This window comes from Coenobita brevimanus, chromosome 12, assembly GCF_032717465.1.
Source record: "Coenobita brevimanus isolate Jiangsu-jjx chromosome 12, ASM3271746v2, whole genome shotgun sequence".
NCBI lineage: Eukaryota > Metazoa > Arthropoda > Malacostraca > Decapoda > Coenobitidae > Coenobita > Coenobita brevimanus.
In genome coordinates this window covers 107,245-133,749 of record NC_136965.1, presented here as the reverse complement: position 1 = coordinate 133,749, position 26,505 = coordinate 107,245, and the positions used below count along the sequence as shown (strand labels likewise).

The 26,505-nt window shown below is 42.2% G+C and overlaps 1 protein-coding gene across 1 annotated transcript; it reads left to right on the top strand.

Annotated features, from left to right (window-relative positions):
* The first annotated feature begins 173 nt into the window (after positions 1-173).
* Positions 174-21,095, top strand: LOC145413509 (poly [ADP-ribose] polymerase 2-like). Its single transcript, XM_080283208.1, has 10 exons — positions 174-326; positions 3,363-3,546; positions 6,762-6,880; positions 7,895-8,067; positions 9,852-9,999; positions 12,557-12,795; positions 17,109-17,325; positions 18,071-18,295; positions 19,924-20,147; positions 20,860-21,095. Exons 1-10 carry the CDS (start codon positions 174-176, stop codon positions 21,011-21,013), a joined length of 1,836 nt encoding a protein of 611 aa, XP_080139334.1. The 3' UTR covers positions 21,014-21,095.
* The last annotated feature ends 5,410 nt before the right edge of the window (positions 21,096-26,505 follow it).

Below are 26,505 nucleotides of genomic sequence, written 5' to 3'. Positions count from 1 at the left end.
ATCTTCGTTGTTGTTATCACTCATACTTTTTGTTATCCATGTCTGAAAGGCAATAAAATATGATGACCATGGGATCAGAACAGTGGATGGATGAAAAAAAACATTCACCTGACAATATAAGCATTGCTGATGGTAGGTGTGTAGGTGGATGGATTAGGTAGATATAACAAGAAATGAAAAGGAATGTTTGCTTTCAGACTTGTGCCTCACCACATGCTAAGGCTGGTAGAGGAAGGCCAAGGGGTGGAGCAAGAGGTGTCACCCACTTGAAGACTGAACCAGCTGTTGACACAGCATTAGCCAGTGAGACAGGGCCAGGCAAACAGGTTAGTACTATACAGTTTATAGTACAGTACACCCTTGAGTTATGCTGCTCTTTTTGTGACAATCAGATTTACATCATAACAAAAGATAGGAAGTACAGTACAGTAAAGCCCCACTTTAATGGACCTTGGTGTAGTGGATACTGGATTTTGCTCATAAAGTGCACTGATACTTTTTTAACCCCTAGGCACCAGGCATGGGTTTAGCTATCGACGTCGCAGAACTGGGTTATTTTCAGGATAATCGATTTTCCCCTCCATTTTTTTTTTGTTTTTCATTACAAATCAATCAAATGACAAAAAACACATAAAAAGCGCATACTTATTCTCTGTTGGTGATTTGGAGGTGGTGGTGTGGTGTGAGGGAGCCAGTGTGTGGCAGATGGGCTGAGCATGTTCAAGGTTGCGGTGGTGTGTTGGCGGTATTAGTGGAGGGAAGAGGGATGATTACTTCATGCCAAAATAAGTGTTGAGTGTGTATTTGTTTCTCTCACTAATTCACAGTGCTGTATGAACACAATAATACAACTAAAATAGCAAAAAAACACAAGAAAGTAACTACTAAAGATTGGCTTATTTTATGTTTTCCATGATACTTATTTTCTAACAAATTTGTCTATTTATTTATTCACTATTATTTACACACTATTTACACATTGTTTCGCTGTTTTTAGTAACTCGTGACATTATGATACTCCCTAAAGACTGGCTGTGGTCAATATAAGTGTACTCAAGCACCTATACGCTCTCCCCCACACCCCTCAGAGCCCCCTAGTAGCCCTCCCCACCACCCCACCCCACTCCACCCCTGAACCAGTATCAGCTGGTTCCAAGGCCACACTCTCCCTATGCCAGCCCCCTACAACCCTCCACCACAGCCTTCCTCACCGCTGGGCTGCCCTCCCGTCTCCCCACCCCCACCCCCACCCCTGTCCCCTCCCCTGGCCAGCCAGCATTATCCCACGCACCAGCCATGCCGGGACAATACAGCAAGACCTTACTATAACAAACTAATTGGGGCCCAAGCCACTCCGAAAAATGCGAAATTCCGATAAAAGCGACATCCAGACTTCCCCCTGCTAACTCGGACTTTTTCCGATATATCAGACATTAGTCCGAATTGCATGAATGGTTTTTAAACTGTTTTGACTATCACTGTGGTACTGTACTGTGCTATAACTTCACTACATTAATCAAATAGTATAATATATATAATAATACTGTACGGTACACTGACAGACATGTCTTTTATTAGCCTAATTGTAGTGAACACAGCTGAAGTGGTCAGGCAGTCCAGACTGCTTCTGGCTTTATCAGACATTTTCCGATATATAGAAATTTAGTCTGGTAGCTCCTTGATTCCGATAAAAGCGAATTTCGGTCTATTGAAGTCCGTTATATCGAGGTTTTACTGTACTCTTAGTCCATATTGCGCGCTACTAAGTTCAAATGTGCCCACGAAAAATTAAATTGTCACATGACGTGGACCGTGGGCCTCTACCAACACGTCATATGACGTGGACCAGTGCCTAGGGGTTAACCTGCCGCGTCCCGTCAATGTATGGGTACGTCAGAACTTTTTTTTCGCGCTGACACTCATCGACGTACCAGTATGTTTTGGAGTTTTGAAGGCCATCATTTGCACATTTTTCAAGTTTTGCGGGTGATTTTTGGTAGGCACATGCGGGAGCTTTTCCTCTACCCGTCTGGCAGCGGGGACACTCCCTAACCCCGCATGAACCCCCTCCCCCACACCATTGTCTTGGCAACTCACCTGTTAGCAGTGACCTGGCCAGTAAAGACCAGTCTCTCCAACGATGGAATTCAAGCCGCCATTGATGCCTTCACAGGCGAGAGTGATTCCCCAATCGATGACGACGTGGAGGACAATGATTATGTGGCACTGGAGGAAGAAACGAGCAGAAGTGATGAGGAGGTAACGTCACTAAGGAAGGTGTGGTATGTTGATGTGTTCGGTGAGTGAAACGACTCTTGTATCGCCTATATTATTGTGTGAAAACCAATATATTCTTGTACTGCATTTAATTCATACCAAATGAACAAACATCTAGCTATTCTGAGTGGTGGTTTGCAATAGTTACTGCTGCCTTAGAAAACGTGACAGCAGCAGCGCGGCTGCAGAGAACACAGTACCTAGTGTTCAAAGGGTCACCTGAATAGTCCACTTCTAAGGTCAGATGAGCATTTTTTTTTGATAAAATGTTTCTCATAAGAAGTGGAGGCCAGGAGTGCTGATTCCATCCATCCACCTATCATCCAATCCTACATTGCCCCATGAGGAGCGTAGGAGCCCGGGGCTAGGCAGTTGGTCTCGACATTTAAGACGAGAGTGACCAGCCTCACTCATCCATGAGTGGCATTACATGAGCAATCAGTCCCAACCATCCCTTGAAACCTTTACTTGCTCAGTCCGACTGGAGCGCAATAATTACCCATTAAACCACCAGGTGCCAAAATTTGGTTATATGGTTACCACCCAGCGTAGTAATGGTTTCCTTGTGTGCAGAAAACCAATAACACCTCTCGGGAATTACTATAGGTACAGCAACATGGTTACTTAACCTATAGTTATTTTTTGCCCTAACATTGCCCAGATATTTGTCTTTTTGTACATTAACTTAGCCCAAATATTTGCCCCTATGTAGCTTATTTCATTTAGCTCAGTGGCAAGAAAAGACAATAGCTCTAAATCATTTCCATAGCACCACTTTTTCAAGCACTGCATTGTTTATATGTTACGGAATTATACCTCAGCATTCAGGATGGAGACATGACAGTTATAGGCCAAATTAAAGAAGTGTAGTACAGCCAGGAGAAGCAAAAGGAGGGATATTCAAGTTAAAATAGAAGCTAGTAAATAGGTAGGTAAATTGATTGGTTCATTCATCATGATTGGTACGGTAGGTAGATACAATAACTGACTACACTATCTGAGTGATCCTGTCCTTGCATGGAAAGAAAGTTAGGATGATGATAGATACATAGATCGATGTAACAAGTACTTTCAACTGTTAACAGACTGACAGCGACTTGGATCCAGCCCCAGCCAAAAAATTGCGGGAATCGACAACTAAAGGCCAGACAGGCTGGAAAGGTACTGTGAATGGGCAGGAGCTCAGTAGTGTTGACAGTGACCTTCCAGAAGTGAAGACAGAGCCAGCAGATGACAAGAACAACAAACCCACAACTAGCAAAGAGCAAGGTAGGTAGTCCATGAAAACAAAAGAATCCAGTTAAGGGAAGAGGTAATTAGGATGGCTGTACTCCCATTTCCTCGTGAGTACAGGATGGTCGCTCCTAGAAAGTAAGGTGCCAGACCCTTGTCATACACCTGTAATACATATTTCTTGTGACTGTCTCAGTCCTGTGTCAGTTCTCTAGCCTTATCAGCTTTCATACTTCTCGCACTCATTTGCCCCATGTATGTATGTACTGTATAATTATTCCCTTGTACAAAGGGAAAGGGGAAAAAGAAGTGTGTGGTAATCATAGGGGCATTTGTCTTCTTAGTGTAATAGGAGAAGTATATGGTAGGTTCTTTACCTGAGTAATATATAGAGCATGAATGAACACCATACTATATAGGTATGAATAATGTTCAGGGCATGACTAATAATAAGGCATGAACACATACTATGTAGGCATGAATAATGTATGGGGCATTAATACTGTAATATAATGGTGTGAATGTGTTGCCTTTGCTTAATTATCAGATTGAGTGGGGGGGGGGGGAAACAGTGCATTCATTCATTCACTCATCTAATCCAGTGTTGCCCCATGAAGAGCGTTGGAGCTTAGGGTTAGGCAATTTAATCATGACATAAGAGTGACCAGCGTCTCTCATCCTTGAGTGGCATTACGTGAGCAATAAACCCCAACCATCCCTTGGACACAAACCTGCACCAGGTTAGTCTGATTGGAGCACCTTAATCACCCACTAAACTACCAGGTGCCATAATTGGTTAAATGGTTACCACCCATTGCCTGAAGTGGTTTCCTTTTGTACTGGAAACCATTTGGCTTTCACTTAGTGTAGAGTCACCCATAGACAGAAGGAAGAGGAAAGAATGAAGGAAAGAAAGAGAGAAGAGGAAAGCAGGAAGAGATGAAAGGGCAGTCACCCAAGAGCAGCAGTACATCAGTGAGTTGATGGTGAGTGCCCCCACCTGTGCCTGAATAATTTGTAGGACAAAGGAAACAAGAATTGCAGAAGTGTGTTAATGTTTATGTATACTTAACTAATGGAATTAACAGTATAAAGCTTATTGCTTGTGCAGTAGGTGGAAAGGAAGAGGGCAGCCATGGAGGGATGGGGGAGGAGAGGGATATGAGAGAGGCAGGTATGAGTGAGAGAGGGCAGCCTGGCTGTGGAGGGGATACAGAGGATGAGATGGAGAGTAGGGGAATATTGAGAGGTTTGTTGAATAGAGGGCAGCCTGATGGTGAAGGACAGTATGACATGGAGGTAATCCAGTCCCTATGCCCTTAGTTCAGTTGGAACTGTTACAGTAATTCACTTGTTTTCATCTACGGACTGTTTACAATTTTAAATACTAAGTCTTGGTGGCTTGAAAGTAAATAAACCTTAGTTATGAGATAGGAATGGAATCTCCTTGGTTGGTAGTCACATTGAAGTTGGTCATCAGCTAAGCTAAAAGTGTTTAGGGATCTTTCTCAAAAAAAAAAAAAAAAAACAGGGAGGGGAAGGGGGCTTGGGATGATTTGCATATGAAGTTGTAGTTAGGCAGTCACTTGTACTTACTAAGCTGATTAACCATTATCTTGAATTTATCTTGCTATGTTGAAAGTAAACATTGCACAGCAACTCCTTACTTAACACAACATTACCATCATCATCATCCAAACCTTTCCCACCCCACGGTAGGGTGTGGTAGGACCCAGAGAGCTATGGGGGGAGGGGATTATATGATCTAGGTCATACCATTGTCATTGTCAGTTTACATAGCACATCTTCACTCATAAAATTAAATTCCATATCATCATCTAACTGTGGTGCCCCTTGAGGAGCATAGGAGCCCAGGGCTAGGCAAGTTGGTCCTGACATTTAAAATGAGGGTGACCAGCCTCACTCATCTCTGAGTGGTATTATGTGAGCAGTTAACCCCAACCACCCCATGGCTATAAACCCACACAGGCTCAATCCGGCTGGAGCGCCTTAATTGCCCACTAAACCACAAGACACCATAGTTTGGTTATATGGTTACCACCCAGCATAGTAAGTGGCTTCCTGGTGTACAGGAAACCCTTTGACTTGTCGCTCGGTGTAGAGTTACCCATAGATTGAAGGAAGAGGAAAGAAAGACAAGAGGAAGGAAGGAAGAGGAAAAGACAGTCACCAGAGAGCAGCACTACAGTATATGGAGTGGGTAGATGGTGAGTGCCCCCACCAACCACTAAAATGCCTTCTTATATTCATTAAAAGAATGTATGTTCCGTTGCTTGTCATATCTATATGCTTCTCCGGTTATAATCGCTGCTGTATTGTTACACCCAAAATCTGCTCATATGTTTTGGCAATATCTTCCACCCCCATTTTATAGTCTGTGTGTGGTAGAAAGTGTGGATAACAGAGAGAGATAAGATATGCTGAGGAGGGAGATATCTATGGAAGTGGAGAGAAAGAGAATCTAATCAAGTCTGTGGAGGGATGGGGAGGAAGGGGAGAAGTATGAATCACTGTAGATTATGTTGACACATGAGAGATAGCAAGAGCTTGACTCGCTTCCTGTCACACGTTCATACAGTACACGCTTGCACATTGGAAGGAAACACGTACAGAACACTCCCTCTCTACAAGCAGTATAATGTGTTTGTAATTTTATGTGTGATAGATAAGGATGTCCACATTTCATAATCTTGTAATGTTATCTTCAGGTGACTCTGCAGTGAGTGGCAATCCAGTTACTTTTCTGTAGCCCTGGAAATTATTTACTACATTGCTTGGTAACCATGTAACCCTTTTCACTAATGGGTCAGTCACTATCCACCCTTGTCATTAATGGGTCAGTCACTATCCACCCATGTCACTAATGGGTCAGTCACTATTCACCCTTGCCACTAATGGGTCAATCACTATCCATCGTTGTCATTAATGGGTCAGTCACTATCCACCCTTGTCACTAATGGGTCAGTCACTATCCATCCTTGTCACTAATGGATCAGTCACTATCCACCCATGTCATTAATGGTTCAAGCACTGTTCACCCTTGTCACTAATGGGTCAGTGGAACTTCTTTGTGACTTGCTCTTTATTATATTGCAAATCTCTTGTTGCAGCTCAACATTCAAGATTGATAGATGGCAATTTTACATAGACTGAAAGTGAGCAGAGTATAGTATGCCTTTGAAAAGACTAAGTGGGTTGCAGTTCTCTGATTTACCTTTCTGTTTTCTTAGGTGCTGACAGAGTTGTGGTTGTGAAGGGGAAAGCAGCTGTCGATGCTCTGTGCCCTATTGCCAAACACTCCCATGTGTATGAAGAAGGTGACGATGTCTGGGACTGCATGTTGAACCAGGTAAGCCAGTTATAGTTTTGCAATGAGAACTTGGTGTCTATGAGATGGAGGGAGGGCAGTATGATGATGGCTACAAAGTCCCGTGCATATGAAGAGGGTGTTGATACTTGGGACTGACATCTGGACAAGTGTTCCCCAGACTATCACCCCCGTAGGACAACCACTCCCGGACAATTGCCTCCTGCTGAAGGTTAGGTTAGGTTAGACACTTGCAACCATTTGTACAGTGAATCATTATCATCATCCGGACCTCCTCGGGTGACATTTATCGGAGGCAGTTGTCCAGGGGGCAGTTGTCTTAGGGCTCGTCCACACGTGTGTTCAAACGTGTTGGCAACATGTAAGCAACACATTAATGAACACGCTGCAAATATGCTGGGAACCGAAGCATCCCGATCATGTTGGCAACATCATGATGAAGTCTCAACTGCCTCGTATGGACACACTTATCCCATCACTTCTTCTGCCAGTGTTTGAAGCTGCACTGAAACATGTTAGCATACATCTGCCCAAATACTGCTGCAAACATGTACCCAAATACATTGCCAACCATGTTGCCAACATATGTTCAAGGGCACATGTGGACGTGTCCTTAGAACCCTTGGGACTGTGTGCTGAATCAGGTATGTTACTTGTAGGTAGTTTTGCTTATGGGCATTGGTATACATGAGGTGTAGGGAGGACAGCCTGATGGTGCCGGATCAAGGGACCATCATGGCATTTGTGAACGTCCCATGTTGACAAGTGTATTTTGTAAAGTGGTTAAGAAAACAGGTGAGAGGAGTTTATTCTCGGATGTTTTGACCATAGGACCCCCCCCTCCCCTTTTTTTTTTTTTAAACCAAACTAAAACCCAAAGTTTTCTCCCTTTCCAGACCAGCAAGTATTACAGCAGGCCAGTAGTAAACTCCAACCTTCCCATGAATATAAACACTATATTTTCTTTCATTTTAGACAGTGCATTAAACTTCCACCATCCCTCAGATATAAACCCGAAATTTTCCTTCATTTCAGACAAACATCCAGTATAACAATAACAAATTTTATTTAATTCAACTCTTGGATGATGATAGCAAACCATCATACAGTGTTTGGATGAGGTGGGGGAGAGTTGGAGCCAGCGGGCAAAGCTCACTGCAGCGCTGTGGCACGGACCTCGCCACTGCAAAGAAGATATTCACCAAAAAGTAAGAGAATTATTGATTAAAAGCATGACACCTTTGGACAATGGTATCCCCCCCTTCTCTCTCTCTCTTTCTGTCCCCCAGATAGAAAGGGGCAGGGTTGGATTTTTTTTTTTTTTTTTTTTTTTACCAACCCACTGGGTTTTGGGGGTTTTACTTTACGTGTCAAGTGGGGTTGGTGGAGGATTAGTGCCCCTCCCTGTAAAACAATTAACTCTAAGCCCTTGGCCACCCCGTGTGGGATACATGGCGTCTGGCAGTGAATGAATGAATGAACTTTATTTTTTTTGTTTTTTCTTATTCCTCATAGTTGCATGTAAATCAGTTAAAATAAGCAATTAAAAAGTAATTTAGAGTGAAACAAAAGGTTTTAAGTGTTATCTGAAAAACAGGCACTTGTTTAAGACATGTTGTTTTTGTTACAAGGTGGTCCGGTTGGACAAAGCCTCTGTTAACTTGTACTGTACAGGAAATGGACAGGTGAGGTAGGCTTGACTACTTATGACTCAGTACTCAGTGTCTCAGTCTCAGTTTCTCCTTGGTAGTGAGAGGACGACAGCAACAAAATGCCTGCTGGTAGCGGCAGAAAAAAGGCAACAGAATGGGATGAAGGTGATATTTTAGAAAATGATAAACAGAAAGCAGCCTGGAAATACTGCAACCAAATAATAAGTGCTAAAACTGAAAGAGTGAGAACTCACATCCAAAAATGCCCCAAGAGGAAAGTTCATTATAGGGAAAAGGCAGTTGAGTTACTGAGCTAGGCAGTTAGAAAGACTAAATAAGTAATTACAATACTGTACTGTTTTCTGGAAGAACATTAGTAAGATTTTAGGAGAATGCCGGTCTTGTCTGCATGTATAACTATGACTGTGGAGAGAGGAAGTGTATCTATGTTCCCAGGCTATATAAAAAAATAAAAATTAGTTTTTTTTTTTTTTCCACCAGGTTTAGTGATAGAACTAGGAATGAATGGGATGTACAGCTTGGTTTTTATACAAGGTGGCCAGGAAGTATGAGTATATTGAATGGAATTACAGAGGCTGCATCAATCCCTTTGGTGTTTACGGATGCGGTGCAAATTTCATGAACTCGTTGCCATTTGACCCAGGCTGCGTCTGCACACTTTTCAACCGCTTGTTACCATTCGGTGCCGGTTGAGTCGAATGACCCTCCCCCCCCCCTCCTTGTGGAATGATTTAGCGTCTATTTCTGGTCGAGAATAAAGCACTACTTGCATCCCCGTGTATTCCTCTGCCATGCGTAACCCACTCTGCACCCAGCATCACTCCACTGCCCCAGTCAGTGTACTACGAGCCTTGTTCGAGTGTAAGATAATTTCATTTTGCGCTCTGTAAAATTGGCCCTAATTGACCTACAGTAATTCTTTATGCACCAAAATTTAGCCAAATAGATTCCCTTCAACTTTTTCTCAGTAACTTTTACCGTAATAATTATTTTTATGAGAAAAAACTGAAGTAAAAAAATAAGGTATAATTTACATTTGGCTGATCTTTTTTACAACACCATAAGCAAGTACAATTATTCAGGATGATGGTGAAAAAAGATTACGATTATTGAAGCATCCTTAAGGGTGTGAGGATAATTTGTTTATGGACCATCGGGTGCACGGGAATTGCACGGTGATGAAGGGGGTCTCAGTGTGTGTCCATGGGTGCCCAGGACTGTGTCCCAAGAAGTTGGATACAGCTTGCATGGATTGGTAACACGAGGGCTAACGTCTCAAGATCAAAACAGACATTATAAACACATTACGTTTATTTCAGGTTCAGTGATAAAACTAGGCAAGTGTGGGAAAAGAGGCAGAACTTCCAGAAAGTTGATGGAAAATATGATTTGATCGCTCTAGATTACACCAGGAACGAAGACACACCTGATGCTGTGGCAGCGAATGAGGTCAGCCAATGTCAGAAGGTATGTTGGCGTTTTTAGCAAGCCTTTTAGGATGTTGAGAAGATCATTTGTTGTTTTTAAATCAGCAGTTGTAGGTCAGGTGATATTTTAGGAAAGGTTAATATTGTCAAGGGGGGAAGAGAAGTATGAATCATCATCCGGACCTCCTTTCCCACCCTAGGGCAGGGTGAACAGTAGCAATGTCCAGACAGCCCAGATTTGCCCAGTCCAATGGGCTACGCTTCCATTCACCCACCATTCAAGCCCCTGGAATCCTGGCTCTATCTGATATGCCAAAAACATTCACCACATTCTGTAGCTGCACATAAACGTATCCGATGGAGTCGGTCTGGACGCTGTCAGGTTAAAAAGGGATTCCAGATCCCTGAACATGCGCTTTTCCTCACAGTATTCATCTACGGTAACCAGCTCGATCTCGTCAGTCCCTCAGCCTCACCTACTTCCATACCTCTCTTCCACGCACACTCATCCATCATATCCCTCCACTTTGTCCTTGGCCTACTTCACCTCCTCCCTTCAAATTTGCACAGATATAATTTTTTCACCACTCCCGGTTGTTATCCATTCTCTCCAAATGACCGTACCATCTCAGTACACTGTCTTTGATTCTGGTGTCCACAGACTTCCTCACTCCATGTCTTTCACCTATCACATTACAGTATTTCATATCCTATCCACTCTCAGTACTCCACGTACATTCCTCAGCAGTCCCATCTCCACTGCTAGTGCTCTCACTCTTGACTTTTCATTTTCATGCCACACCATAGTCTCACATCCATATGTTGAAGTTGGCTCTAACACTCCTTCATGTCAGCCTCGTGCAACTTCAGCGCTCAAGCCAGCACCAGCTACTTTCCTTTCTTGTGTCACTCTACTTTCTACTTCTTTTGCACATTATCCTTTCTTCTACCCAGGTATTTGAACCCTCTCACCAATTCCAGTCACCCTCCATTCACTATAACATTACCCTGAGAGAGTCTCTCTCTCTCAGTAACCATCACTTTATTCTGCATTTACTGTCAAGGCACAATGCTCACAGACATCAGCAAAACTCTGTACTAGCCTACCAAGTTCTTGTCTGGTAGTTGCATGTAGTAGTGGATCATCAACATACAACAAAGTTGAGGTATTCCATCCATCACCATTCATTACCAGTGCTATCCACCCTCTCCATTACTTTTGTTTTCTTTGTCTCACCACCCTATCCATATACATATATATATATATACACCTTGGTCCCAATTAATGCGCCTTTATGGTGGATGTGCGAGCACGTGCTATTTGATATCGCACTAATTGAAACCCCTAACCTATGGGCAAAAATTCATTTGGTGGATGAGTGACTTCAACTTTAGGGGTTAAACTTTTAAACATTGACAGTTACCCTAGATCTACATAATAGTATACGTACATATACACAAACGTGTACATACACCCTTGATGAGCTGGTCTAAACCAGTTTGCTGCCCTCTCCCCCCCCTCACTCTCTCTCGTACCCCTCAGTGAGCTGGTCTAAACCGGTTTGCTGCCCTCCTCCCCCTCTCTCTTTCTTGTAAATAATACGAAGCAATAAGCACACAAATCTCATTAATATCATACTAGAATGGTTGAAAGTGTTATTTTATATTATACTGTGAATCACTGGGATAAAATACAAGTGATTTAGTGATATTTTTGCTGTAATCAAAGAAGTCATATGCTAAGTGCATTAGCAAGCAAACATTGTTGCAGTTGCAAACTGTGCAGCTATTCTATTACATAACTCATGAAGTACTTTTTTCTTTCTGTAATCACATGAAAAACTAGACTTACAAGTAGCAGAATGAAAAACTCCATTATAGGGTATAAAAGAGAGTCATAAATTAATAGTACAGTATATAGAACAAAAACTTAACTTTTGAACAGATTATTAAAAGAAAAATTCCATTTAACATGACAGTGTCCAGATTGACTCTGTCGGATATGTTTATGTGAAGCATCAGAATGTGGTGAAAGTTTTTTGGCATATCAGATAGAGCCAGGATTCCGAGGGCTTGAATGGTGAGTGAATGGAAGCGTGGCTTACTGGATTGGGCAAACTTGGGCTGTCTGGATGTTGCTGTTCCTCACCGTGCTCTTGGGTGGGAAAGGAGGTCCTGATAATGATGATGATGATGATGATGATGATGATGGATGAATGATATATATTACATTAGTATTGGAGAGTATATGTCATATAAAGTATCAGTATTGGGTATACTTTATTTTTGCTGATAGTGATGCCCAATGACCCATACTAGTGGCAGATGACTAGTGTGAACCATGGTGGATGCTGTGGTTAAAATGTAGTATAACACTAAAAAGAGTCCGTTATTCATAGATCTCTCCACACACTTGCTTCCCGTAATGTAGTATGGTATTATTCAGCCAAGAGTTCTGTTATGGCCTGGTGATCTAGTGGGATCAAAGCACTCCAACCTAGTTGTCCCCATCTCATCTGTGATCTCCCTCTCCTTTTCCATCTCACTCACATACACTCGTAATTTGTCTCTTATCCACCTCTCCACTCTCTTCATAGCGGGAGTGTACTCTAGAAGCTCGAGTACGGGCTTTGATTGAGCAGATATGTGATATCCGGACCATGGAGGAAGCAGTCGTCCAGATGAAATACGATGCCAAAAGAGCACCCCTTGGAAAGCTGACAGTGGAGCAACTTAATGCAGGGTATCAAGCACTGAAAACCCTTGAGGAGCTGATGGAGAGTGTTAATTGTAGTATGCGGGATTTGGTAAAGGCATCCAATGATTTTTACACCAGGTAAGAGATAGTTAATACTTTAGGTAGTGACAAGCCAAGTGGTTTCTTGTATGATGATGATTAGGAGCAGTTGCCTGACTGCAGTTGATGGCTCTGCTGGGGCCAGAAAATCTGGGTTACTTAACAGTAAAAAAAGTAATTTATATATGTTTCTATTTGTTTATGATGAGGTGTATGCAGAGATGCTTAATTGTAGTGGAGAGAGTGGAATGAAGTGATTGTTGGAGTTATGTAAGAAGCCATGGATGAGTGAAACTGTGCCTGCAGAGTGGAAAAAGGCTGTGATTGTATCCCTGTACAAAAATAAAGGTGAGCGAAGTGAATGCAAGAATTATCGTGGCATAAGTCTGTTGAGTGTGGTAGGGAAAGATGTGTGGAAGAATTATTATACAGAAAGTAAGACAGATATCAGAAGTCCTAATGTGTGATGAACAGGGTGGCTTTAGGTGTGGCAGAGGATGTGTGGATCAGGTATTTGCAATGAGACAGATAGCAGAGAAGGCTTGTAAGAAGGACCTAAGGTGTTTATGGCATTCATGGATCTGGAAAAAGCACATGACAGAGAGGGATTGTGGAAAGTTTTGCACATGTACGGTGTAGAGGGTAAGCTGCTAGGTGCTGTCAAGAGTTTTTATGATGGTAGCGAAGGATGTGTAACGGTTTAATGGGCATGTAAGTGAATGGTTCACGATCAGTATGGGCGTGCGACAAGGTTGTGTAATGTCCCCATGGTTGTTCAATATATATATGGATGGGGTGATGAGAGAAGTACAAACACAAATAGTGGAGAGAGGGATGGTGCTAGTAATGAATGGTGACTGATGGAATATCTCAAATTTGTAGTACAGTATGCTGATGTTGCAGCACTGCTTTTCAAGTACTGGACAAGAACTTGATAAACTAGTGCAGAGTTTTGCTGATGTCTGAGCGTCGTGCCTTGAGAGTAAATGTTGAAAAGAATAAAGTGATGGTTATTGAGAGAGAAGGTGACTCTCAGTGTGATGTTACAGTGAATGGAGAGAGACTGGAATTGGTGAGAGAGTTCAAATACCTGGGTACAGTGATAGAAAAGATAGGAGAATGTGCAATAGAAGTGGAAAGTAGAGTGACACAAAGAAGGAAAGTAGCTGGTGCAATGAAGGCCTTGATAAGAAACGGAGGCTTGAGTGTTGCAGCTGCACGAGGCTTACATGAAGGAGTGTTAGTGCCAACTTTAACATATGGATGTGAGACTATGGTGTGGCATGAAAATGAAAAGTCAAGAGTGAGAGCAGTGGAGATGGGACTGCTGAGGAATGTATGTGGAGTGTAAAGAGTGGATAGGATACAAAATACACTCAAGCCTCGATTTAAGGGACCTCCATTTAAGGGATTTCGGATTTACGGGACTCCATATTCTACCTGGCAAATGGACAAGACCATTCAAAAATGATACATAATGTCTAGGTTTTACACATTAATATGCTTCTTTATACAGTACCTATTAAATAATATTCAGAATCTTATAGATAAGTGAAATAATCATTGCATTTCTTCATAAGGTTGTCTTTATATGTGGTAAAACAATGGACATTTTCAAGTAAGGGACAAGTTGATTCCCCATTTAGTTCCTTAAATCAAGGTTTGAGTGTAATGTGATTCATGAAAGACATGTAGTGAGGAAGTCTGTGGACACAGGAATCAAAGAGAGTGTACTGAGATGGTATGGTTATGTGGAGAGAATGTATAACAGAGTGGTGAAAAAGTTATATCTGGCCAAATTTGGAAGAGTGAGGAGGCAAGGTAGGCCAAGGAGAAGGTGGAGGGACATGTTGGATGAGTGCGTGAGGAAGAGAGGTATGCAAGTCAGTGAGGCAAGGGGACTGACGAGAGATCGAGCTGGTTGGATGAACGTTGTGAGAAGTGCATGATAGGGATCTTGCACCCCTTTTTCATGTGACAGCATCCGGATGTACTCTATCAGATACGTTTATATGAAGCTACAGAATGTGGTGAATGTTTTTGGCGTATAAGATAGAGCCAGGATTCCGGGGGCTTGAATGGTGAGTGGATGGAAACATGGTCCATTGGATTGGGCAAACTTGGGCTCTCTGGACCTTGCTACTGGTCACCCTGCCCTAGGGTGGGAAAGGAGGTCCTGATGATGATTATATATACTTATGTATTTATTTACTACAGCTTTCTTCATTACTTCAGAATGATAGTACCCTGTTTGTGTATTTTTCTTTATATCTGTTTATCTTTCACCAGATGCTTCAGTCACATAAGGGGTTCCAATAAACATATCTCCTTAACATTCTGCCCTCGTCCATTTGGCTGCCCTTCCTCATAAAACTTTCCCCTCCATACCTCCATCTCATCTGTGGTCTCCCCTTCTACCTCAGTCACATACATTGTTCTAGACAGTCTCATTCTCCATTCTCTCAATATCACCAAACTATCTCGGAGTATTTCTCTTAACACTTTTCAGCCACATACATACCAACACCACAATCCTTCTTTACTTTCTCATTTGTCTCTCTGTCTCTCCCCTTCTTTACTTGTACCTTCTGTATGGAATTCCTCAGCTGACCACAAGTTTATATGTTACCGCATAGGCATGACTCCACTGAGTTCCACAGGTGGCACATCCTGCATTGTCTCTCCGCTCTAGTAGGTGGCGGGAATACTGGTGTAGATCCTGTAGTAGAAGAATGGTTGGTAGCATGCAGGTGAACAGAAACTTGAGCAAATGTGTTTCTCTCTCTTTATTTGCCACAGAAAGATACAACTGCGACAAGAGAGCTTGTCAGAGTAGTACCTCTCTCCCTTACGAGGGCTGAGAGTAATCTGCTTCCCTCTGGGAGTGGCCTTAGGTCAGCCATTTTTAGAGATGCCATACCCCTTAGACACTCTGGGATTTGTACATGAGTAGAAGTGAATTACAACTCTACCATGCACATCAGACACCTCAACAAGGCAGTATTACTTATATTAAATATACCAAATATGTTTTCCCAAGACTAAAACATATGTACATTTTACATTTCTCTATTGCTTTCCTTCATCCTCACTGTGTACATCAGAAAATTGCTGGGTTGGGATGTCTGGCCCTCATTTAGTTCCCACACCACACTTACACCCACCGCAAAAAACCTTGATACTCTCCCTATATTTAGCTTGAAAACTTCAACACAACTATGACAGGCAAAAACATCACTTTAAAGTGATGTTTTTGCCTATCAGAGTTAATATTTTTGACCTTTCTACTTCACTCAAGTACTCTACAGGCATCTTGGAATGTGTCAGGTGAAAAAATAACGCTAGTAAGGCGTTGGGAAGAAACTGAGAATTTATGCAGCAGGAGCATCAACAACATACACCGTCCTTTGACGAGAGCTCAGCGAACACTGGCAAATTTCATGCATCAGTGAGTCTGGGAATGTCCAGGGTGTTGCCAGATGTACATTAACAGCCAGATCAACACGGGAGATGGTTGGAGATAAGCCTACCTTAAAATGTGTTTTTCACAGTTCTCAGAGGGGTGATGGGATCAAGGTTTTTTGCGGAGGGTGTATACTGAAGTGGTATTTGGATCTTCATCTCAACACTACAACATATTTTCTCTAAATATGAATAAACATAATGTGTATACTGTAGTAGCGAGATACATAACTCCAATGTGGAAATAATGTCAGGCACCAGAACATACTGCCTCGTTTCTCTCTTTGTCTCTCCATGTGATGCCATCTTCTCCATCCATCCATCCATCATCTAATCCTACGTTGCCTCATGAGGAGCGTAGGAGCCCGGGGCTAGGAAAGTTGGTCCTGGCATTTAAGATGAGAGTGACCAGCCTCACTCATCCCTGAGTGGCATTACGGGAGCAACAAACCCCAACCATCCCTTGGATATAAACCTTCACCGGCTCAATCCGACTGGAGCGCCTTTATTACCCACTAAACCACCAGGAGCCAAAATTTAGTTATATGGTTACCACCTAGCATAGTAAATGGTTTCCTGGTGTACAGGAAATCATTTGGCTTGTCATACAGTGTAGAGTCACCCACAGGCAGAAGGAAGAGGAAAGAATGAAGGAAAGACACAAGAGGGAGTGTAAAGTCACCCGCAGGCAGAAGAAAGAGGAAAGAATGAAGGAAAGAAAGACACAAGAGGATGGACAGAAAGAAGGATGGAGGAGAGGAAAGGGCAGACACCCAAATAACTAAATTCCACTGCATTCACTCATGGCTTTTTTTTTATTATTATTATTACAGGTATTATTATTATTATTATTATTATTATTTTTATTTTTTATTTTTGTTTTGCTACAGAATTCCGCACTCCTTTGGTATGAAAGTGCCTCCCGTCATCCGAACTAAGGATGATATTCAGGTTAAAATGGCTCTCCTGGAGGTGTTAGGGGATATTCAGGCAGCACTGAGTGTTCTGGGCCACTCAAGTGACCTGAGTGTACATCCTGTAGATCAGAAGTACCTGAGCCTGAAGATTAAAGTAACACCAATGGATAAAAACAACCCAGACTTCAAGGTTAGTGCAACTTCGCCCTCCACTCGCATGGTGTAGCACTGTCTTTACTATCATCATCATCATCATCATCATCACTGCCTTAAATCTACTCACTTGGTGTAGTATTGTGTGATACAGCGTTAGTTGAGTAGAATAATCCAGACTACAAGGTTAGTATAAGTACAGCTCTGCCATCCACTGTGCTGTGCTACCTTTGCAGTTCAGAAATGTTCCATTCTCAAGTGTGATTTAATGTCAGTTCAGAAAAATAATCCAGATTTCAGTGTGTTAAAAACAGCTTCACCATCCATTCATTTGATGTAGCACCCACAACCTATTCACAGGAACCTTATGTACGTTGTCATCCCCATTGAGAAGACTAATTCTTTGAGTTAGTTTAAGTACATGTCCACCATCCACACACTTCATGTGGTGCTATCTTCAAAAAACCATAACCATTCTCTTGCTTGGTGCACTACTCTATGCTGATGTTTTATTTAACGTGCATTAAGAACAGCAACCCAGATTTTTTCATTTCAAGGTTGATTTTATTCACTTGCTTGATGTAGCGCCCACCATCCACTAACGTGAGGTGTTTCCCTTGTGTGATGGCACCAATATGAGTGGATGGTGGAGCTGCTTGGTTAGATAATGTCCCTCCATCCCCTTTCATGTTCCATGCAGTCCACTTGGTTCATAGATGAGAGTTCTCCCTCCCACCCTCATCCATCCATCCATCCTTATTTAAAACTCCTTCTTTCAACAGATACTAGAAAATTATATGAAGACCACCCATGCAAAAACCCATACTTTGTACACACTGGAGTTGTTGGAGGCATTTGCTTGCTACAAAGAGAGTGAGCACAGCCAGTTCAAAAACGTGGGCAATTGCACCCTCTTGTGGCATGGCTCCCGAACATCAAATATGGCCGGCATCCTTAGTACAGGACTTAGAATTGCACCCCCAGAAGCTCCCTCCACTGGATTTATGGTGAGTTGATGATGATGTACCTCTTTCTTTGTTTCGCGTAATATTTGCAGTGAGACAGATAGTAGAGAAGGCTTGTGAGAAGGACCATAAGGTGTTCATGGCATTCATGGATCTGGAAAAAGCAAAGTGGACAGAGAAGGATTGTGGAAAGTTTTGCATATGTACGGTGTAGAGGGTAAGCTGCTAGGTGCTGTCAAGAGTTTTTAGGATGGTAGTGAAGCATGTGTCAGGGTCATTGGGCATCTAAGTGAATGGTTTACGATCAGTCTGGGCAAGCAGCAACGTTGTGTGATGTCCCCATGATTATTCAATATATACATGGATGGGGTGATGAGAGAAATAAACACACGAGTAATGGAGAGAGGGATGGCATTGGTAATGAATGGTGATGGATGGAATATCTCAAATTTGTTGTATGCTGATGATGCAGTACTGCTTGCAAGTTCCGGACAATAACTTGGTAGGCCAGTGCAGAGATTTGCTGATGTCTGTAAGCATCGTTCCTTGAGAGTAAATGTAGAAAAGAGTAAAGTGATGGTTATTGAGAGAGACGGTGACTCCCAGTGCAATGTGTGGCGGTTGAGAGATGTTAACATTGAGGGTGGGTTTGCAAGAGGTAGACTGAAAAAGGCCTGGGATGAGGTTATAGAGTGACCTCAGGGATAAGGGATTGAATAGAGAGGCTATAGACTGAACAGGAGAGCTGCTATTAGGTGACCAAGGCCTGTGCATGCAAGTACAGTAAATTGGAGCCTTTATAAACGAAACGACGAATCCTTTGCTGGTATTGTGCCTGACCTTCCTTATTTCTCATTCCCTGTAAAATATATTTGTAGTGTGCTTCATATTGCATTCTCACCATAATCTTTCAGACCTCTTGTCACACCTAAGGATGGAGTGAGGTTGAGTCCAGAGAGCAAGTAATAACCTGGTAAACAGGGTTGCGTACAATGGGCCACACTTATGTACTCACCATGCAAGCCCTCAGAATGCTGAATTCATCCACAGGCATAAACATGCACACTTTGTAATTGTTTGGAGAAAGGATATAGTTTGCCACTACAGCCAGCAGTGGTGGAAATCACTGCTGGCCAGTGCAGACTAGCAACTTTGGCTTACATCAGCAAAATTCATATAATTTGTACAATTCTTCTTGATCCTTTTACAGTTTAGCAGGAGTATGCACAGTACAAAAATCAATTCTGACAATTTGGTTTCGAAAGCTTTATGGAAAATGGAATATTAAAAAAAAAAAAGTCATAATGGTAACTATGTGAAAACCTTATAAAAAGACCACGGTAACATGGACAGTGAATAGTGTATAATGAAGCCTCTTGTATGTGCAATGTATCATCTCTTGTTGTACTTGTCCACAGATAAGCTTTGTATTCAAGTATGGTTTGAATTTGTGAGGACAGAGAACATCAGTGCCCCCCCCCCCACACACACACAGAGGGGTTGTACACTGCCTCACCAATATGGTCAGCAGAAGTGCTGACATAATCCTTTTAGATAAATAAGATACATTATCCCCAGCCAGGCTTTTTTACGGGTAGGGTGAGGTAGGATCCATAGAGCAAGAAAAGACCTGATAACAATCTTTACAATATTTTCTAATCCTTTTTCAGTTTGGCAAAGGAATTTACTTTGCCGACATGTCTAGCAAGAGTGCAAACTATTGCTGGGCATCAGTTACAAATGACGTGGGATTTTTGCTGCTGTGTGAAGTAGCACTGGGGCAATCCAGGATGCTGTACCATGCTGACTATTGTGCCGACAAGCTTCCTGTGGGATTTAATTCAGTGCAGGGGTGTGGCAAAACAACCCTTCTCCCCCAAAATTACAAACAATTGTGAGTTTTGTGTTATTAATATTTAGTGTTATGGTAGTAGGAGTAATAGTTGTAACTGCAAGCATTTCTGAATGTGAACCCAGTGGACTTCAGGCTGAAGTTACCCTCTCCTGAAAACCACTAACCTCTTTTCAGGGGATAATGAGGGAGTTTGGGACGTATATTGTTAATCTGTTGTTACAGTGCAGCTTTCAAAGATGGAGCTGAAGTACAGTAAAAAGATTATAATAACATGGTACTATAAAGCAGTCTCATCTGTATGGGACGTGAACCCACGTTGCCACTGTGGGTCTAAAAGTGGGTTGCTGTCACATAAGCATGACATTTTCCCATTCTGATCCACACACCTTGACCTGTTGTAGTGTGAGTGGTAGTGAGTTGTCTTTCAGGGGAGATGGACACAACTGTTCCAGTGTTCAGGTGAAAGGTGCAAATCCCACTGTTACTCTTCTGCACAATGCAGTATTTGCTCATGTACATGTACAATACGTTGTTTAGTTTGCAGCCTGGCTCAGTTTAATGTAAGAGAATTATTATATTCTTTTTAAATTTCATGGGCATTGGTACAGTTGCTCCAGTTGACCATGGGATTCAGGTGAAAGGTACTAATCTTAGTGGCATCTCCCATCCGTACAGTGTTCAGTTTGCAGTCTTGCCTAGTTCTGCCAGCTGAAAATAAGCCCACAATAACAACTGTATTTTTTCATTTCAGGAGTGATGGCACAGCAGTACCAATGGGCCCAGGTGTGCAGATGCCATGTACAAACCCCACAGGGTACTCACTCCTGTACAATGAGTATATTGTCTATGACCCGGCACAGGTCCTGACAAGGTTTTTACTGAAAGTCAAGTTCAATTTCAAATAATAATACTGTGGTAATAAAAATACAGTACCCAAAATAGTGAGTACAGTAGGATGTCCACTTAACACAAGATTTGTGTGTGTGTGTGTGTGTGTTTACCTAATTGTATTCACCTAATTGTGATATACAGGAAATGAGCTACGCTCGTGGGTTCCCGTCTCTGTTTCTCAATAAGTCAAATTTAGGTGTAAACTCGTTTAAGTTTTTAGGCTGGATGATCTCTTTGTCCAGGCTATTCCACAGGTCTATACATCTATAAGGAAAACTATTTTTCTTGATATCCTTCAAGCAGCTTGGCTTCTTCAGTTTCATTCCGTATCCTTTTGTAACTCTCTTATCCCATACAAACAGATCTTCTTTGTCAATTTCATCTACTCCCATCATGGTCCTGAACACTGCAATCATGTCGCCTCTCTTTCTCCTTTCCTCTATGGAAGGCAAATCCAGCTTTTCCAGCTTCTCTCTGGATGACGGATCTGCCAGACTGGGGACCATTTTGGTTGCTGTTCTTTGTATTCACTCAGTCTTGTTTACATCTTTCTTTTTGTGTGGGGACCACACTACCGCTGCATATTCTAACCTGGGGCGGATCATGGCCACTATCAATTTTTTCATCATCTCGTCATCCATATAATGAAATGCTACTCCTATATTAGTCAGGAGTTTATACGTCTCTCTGTCATGTTAATATGTTTTTCAGGTGACAAACTGTCCTGGACCAGCACGCCCAATTCTTTCTCTTGTTTCGCTTTTGTGATTGGTTCATTACCCATCAAATAATTTGATGATGGCCTCTTGGTACTTTTACCCATTTCCAATATTTTACATTTCTTTGCATTGAATTTCATTTCCCACATCCGGCTCCAATCATGTAACCTATCCAGATCCTCCTGCAGCATTTTACAATCCTCCTCAACCCCTGCCTTCCTCAAGATCTTTGCATCATCAGCAAACAGACTTGCATAACTGCTCACTCCATCTACCATATCATTTACATAAATCAGGAACATTACTGGCACCAACACCGAGCCCTGTGGGACTCCACTTGTTGCTTCCCTCCATCCAGACATCCTATCCTTTATTACTGTCCTCATTTGTCTGTCTTTCAAAAAGTCTCTCATCCATTTCAGGAGATTCCCCTTCAGTCCTCCTATATGCTCTAGTTTCCACATTAGTCTCTTATGGGGTACCTTGTCGAAGGCCTTCTCCAAATCTAAATACACACAATCCACCCAACCATCTCACTCCTGTAGCACGTCAATCGCTCTTGAGTAAATGCTCAACAAGTTGTGTGTGTGTGTGTGTGTGTGTGTGTGTGTGTGTGTGTGTGTGTGTGTGTGTGTGTGTGTGTGTGTTATGCCTGGGGAGGGAGGGGAAGTATTCTTGAGTCTTTCTTTCCTAACTGTCCTCTCCTGCTCTTCTGTCTTACCTGTGTTCTTGATATTTCTGTGTTTCTGGACTTTATTTCCCTCATTAGGGCTTGGTGCTAATTCTCTTCATTATTCCTTCCTTTCTGTGTGTGTGTACCCATTTCCCTCATGTTTCCAAACTTATGACACCTTGTGATTTGAAGTTCAGTCCATTATCAAGTTGTCATAGTCCTTAGAATATTTGGTGGCTTAATGGGTAATTAGGGCACTCCAACTGGATTGAGTCTGTGTCAGTTCATATCCGAGGGGTGGTTGGGGTTTATTGCTCACGTATTGAAAATCAGTGATGGATGAGGCTGGTCACTCTGATCTTAATTGTCAAGACCTACTTGCCTAGCCCCAGCCTCCTATGGTCTTCATGGGGCAACTGGTATAGATGATGTACTCATGAAAAACCATGTTTTTTTTTTTGGGGGGGGGACAACAGCAACAATACCTTGCCATATATGGAGCTTGATTTTTATGCAGCCAGTGTATCATTGAAAAATACGGTGTAAATTGAATTGCACACAGTCTCACGAAAGAACCATTGTTATTTAGCTTCTATGTTGTCTCAGGAAATTCAGGAATTTTCCAGAAGTCACCCTTTTGGTCCTCTAGAAAAATTTTTGCCCTTCCATTTACTAGTGTGATACACAGTATGGAGCATAGAAGCAGCTGGTGAAATAATAGGTTAAAAGGGTTTAACAGGTGGGGTTTTATTTATTTTTTTATTGCCATGAGAAGTGCCATTGCATAGGGTATGTGTTGGGGTCGGTGGTTATTCAAGGCTGTGGGGCTAGAGGAGAGGGAATGTACAGTGCCTTTAATCCTGATGGGCTGAGGTTTGGCCTCAAAGTCCTCAAACATACCCACCCTCTTGTTGTTGGAGGTTGTTGTTGGACGTCAGCTGGTGCATGTGTTAGGCTGGTCACAAGTTGGACCACTTTAGTGTACACGTGTCTTGAACCTGTTGCTCACACCATCAACCACGATGTCTGCCTCATGTACACAAATACTATGTGGTGAAAAACAATTTTCAGTTTTGATTAGCCTAGTGATATGTTTTATCTGTCATTTGCTCGTTTCTTTAGCACCCAATTTTGTTAAAGCATGTGATGTGTTAATCTAGAAGTTCCAATTATAACAAGTAGTGTCCACTTATGATGAGGATGATAGATAGATATACTATATTTTTTAAATAGAAAATGTAGTGATTTAAGGAAGGAAAGTTGTTTGCCATGTGCATTTTTTATTAGGTCAAGAGGACGACACTTGCTTTTTGTTTGTTTGTTTACTGTAATTGCTTAAAGTTGTGATCCCTCCAACTTGAATGCTCAGTTGTAACTATAGATAACTAGAATACGATGCTAGTCACGAAGAAGGGCTATGAAAAGCTACAGAGCTCGTAGTATTGGCTGGATGAATCACTCTTGCGTGATAATCAAAGACGGTGAATAAAACCCACACTTGTAGACGAAGAATATAATTACCAAACAGTTTCGGTGGACACTGCCACCATCTTCAGTGGTCAAGATAGTGAGAGGGAGTGACATACTGATTATACAAGGGTTCCTTTTTATGCGTGTGTGTGTGGAAGGGTGGGGTAAAGGTGAGGTGGGGTGGGGTAGATTGTAAGCGGGGATTAACCCAAGGGGGATTTTTGGGGGGACATTACCGGACAGGTCAGGTGTAATTCCTATCTGACCTTACCTGTGTCGTAGCAGGAGTTCCTTCCTGTTACGACACAGGTAAGGTCAGATAGGAATTACACCTGACCTGTCCGGTAATGTCCCCCCCAAAATCCCCCTTGGGTTAATCCCCGCTTACAATCTACCCCACCCCACCTCACCTTTACCCCACCCTTTCACACACACACACGCATAAAAAGGAACCCTTGTATGGTCAGTAAGTCACTCCCTCTCACTATCTTGACCACTGAAGATGGTGGCAGTGTCCACCGAAACTGTTTGGTAATTATATTCTTCGTCTACAAGTGTGGGTTTTATTCACCGGTTCGTAGTATTTTTTTCTTTTAACTAAGATACATGAAATAAGCTGCAAAAATACGAGCTTAATGTAAATGAATTATAGTACGTTCAAGATGGAGGGAAGGCATTTTGTATTTTGTGATGTTATAGTGTCTCTCAGGATCCTAGGATCCTGTCTCGGCTGAACCAAATTGTCTGGCGTCAGCTGGAACATGATGCTAGAGTTATGTCGGTCGTGAGGGGGTTAATGGTGACGGTATTGACACTGTCAGGCTCCTATGACTCACTCAGTCGAATAAAATCGTCTGAGTCAGCTGAAATGGGGTACTAGAGTTGTCCCAAGCACCAGAGGGTTAAGAATCTTAACCCTCTGGTGCTTGGGACAACTCTAGTATTCCATTCCAGCTGACAGCCGATTTTGTTCGGCTGAGTGAGTCATAGGAGCCTGACAGTTACTACACTGTCACCATTAACCCCCGCATGACCGGCATAACTCTGGTATATCATGTTCCAGCTGACGCCAGACAATTTGGTTCAGCCGAGTGGGTCTGGGACCTGGGGGGCACTAAATGAAAATATCCAAAAAATATTAAAGGGGGGGCTATTAAAGGGGGGGCTAATCAATTTTGTCACAGGAGGTATTACCAAAATTGGACTTTTTAATAAAACCCCCTCCTCTCTCACTCCCTGTGTTTGTATATGTCCCTCTCTGTCTGCGGTGTGTCTGTCCCACCTTCTGTGTGTGTGGTGTGTCTACTGTGTGAAGGTGGCTGTGGCTATGTACGTGTCTTGGTGTGTGTGTCTTGATGTGTGTATGTATGTAGTGTGTGTGTGTGTGTCTACTGTGTGAAGGTGGCTGTGTACGTGTCTTGTGTGTGTAGTAGTGTGTGTGTATGCATGTAGTAGTGGCTGTGTACATGTCGTGTGTGTAGTAGTGTGTGTGTATGCATGTAGTAGTGGCTGTGTACGTGTCTTGTGTGTGTAGTAGTGTGTGTGTATGCATGTAGTAGTGTGTGTGTATGCATGTAGTAGTGTGTGTGTATGCATGTAGTAGTGTGTGTGTATGCATGTAGTAGTGGCTGTGTACGTGTCTTGTGTGTGTAGTAGTGTGTGTGTATGCATGTAGTAGTGTGTGTGTGTAAGTGTCTTCGTGTGTGTGAGCTGAAGTGTAAGTATGGGCCTTGTGGTTTTAAGGAAAGCCTGCTACGCAAACTTCCCTCAGCCACATTTTAAAGAAACCTCTTATCACACCGGGACTTGAACCCGGGTCTTCCTGTTCAGGAAGCCAGCACCATGCTGACCATGCCACTGCGGCCCTATAAAGAAAGCGGCTAAAACTTCTTCTGTATTTTATTTCTTTACATGTTACAAAAAATGGGAAATTGAACAACATGCACAGACTAAACTAAATTTTCATGTACCTATTAATGTCGCTTTAGGAGGAGATATTTCGAAATTTCCTGAGCTACTTGGAATACCTAAGCCTGCAGTTTAATGCTAATCATGAACAAGTGCTATGGAAAGAATATAGAGCAGTTGCTACTTATATAAAGGGAGAAAGTAAAAACTGCAACTTAGACTGCTATCCAACGGCAGGACTTAAACGATTAACCATATATTACATAAACTTAACACACTGAGTGACACAGAAACTAAATATATGATACAAATTCTTTAATGAAACATATAATGAGAGTACAAATGACAAAATATACACTGCACAGGAAGACAGTACAGTACTCATTGGTCATGGCTTCTGTGAGAACTGAGAATGAAAGCCTATCTGTTGTACCGATTTATAAACGGAAGAGATGAATCGCTAAATTTGATCCACAGTAAAAAAAAAAAATAATAATAATAATGAATACATAAAACAATAAAGACAAACCATGTAGACTACATGTCCACCCTAAACTGACAAAAACCTGGCCTCTCTCCACCTTGAATGCTGAGCTGTTTCTAGAGTTAAAGACTAGATTATCATGGAAATCACAATGAAGATCTATGGGGAGGATGCAAAACCATAATACTGTCTTATTCTGCCACTTAGATACAGGAACTAAGCAGCAGAAGGACTAAAATTTGTCAAGGTGAG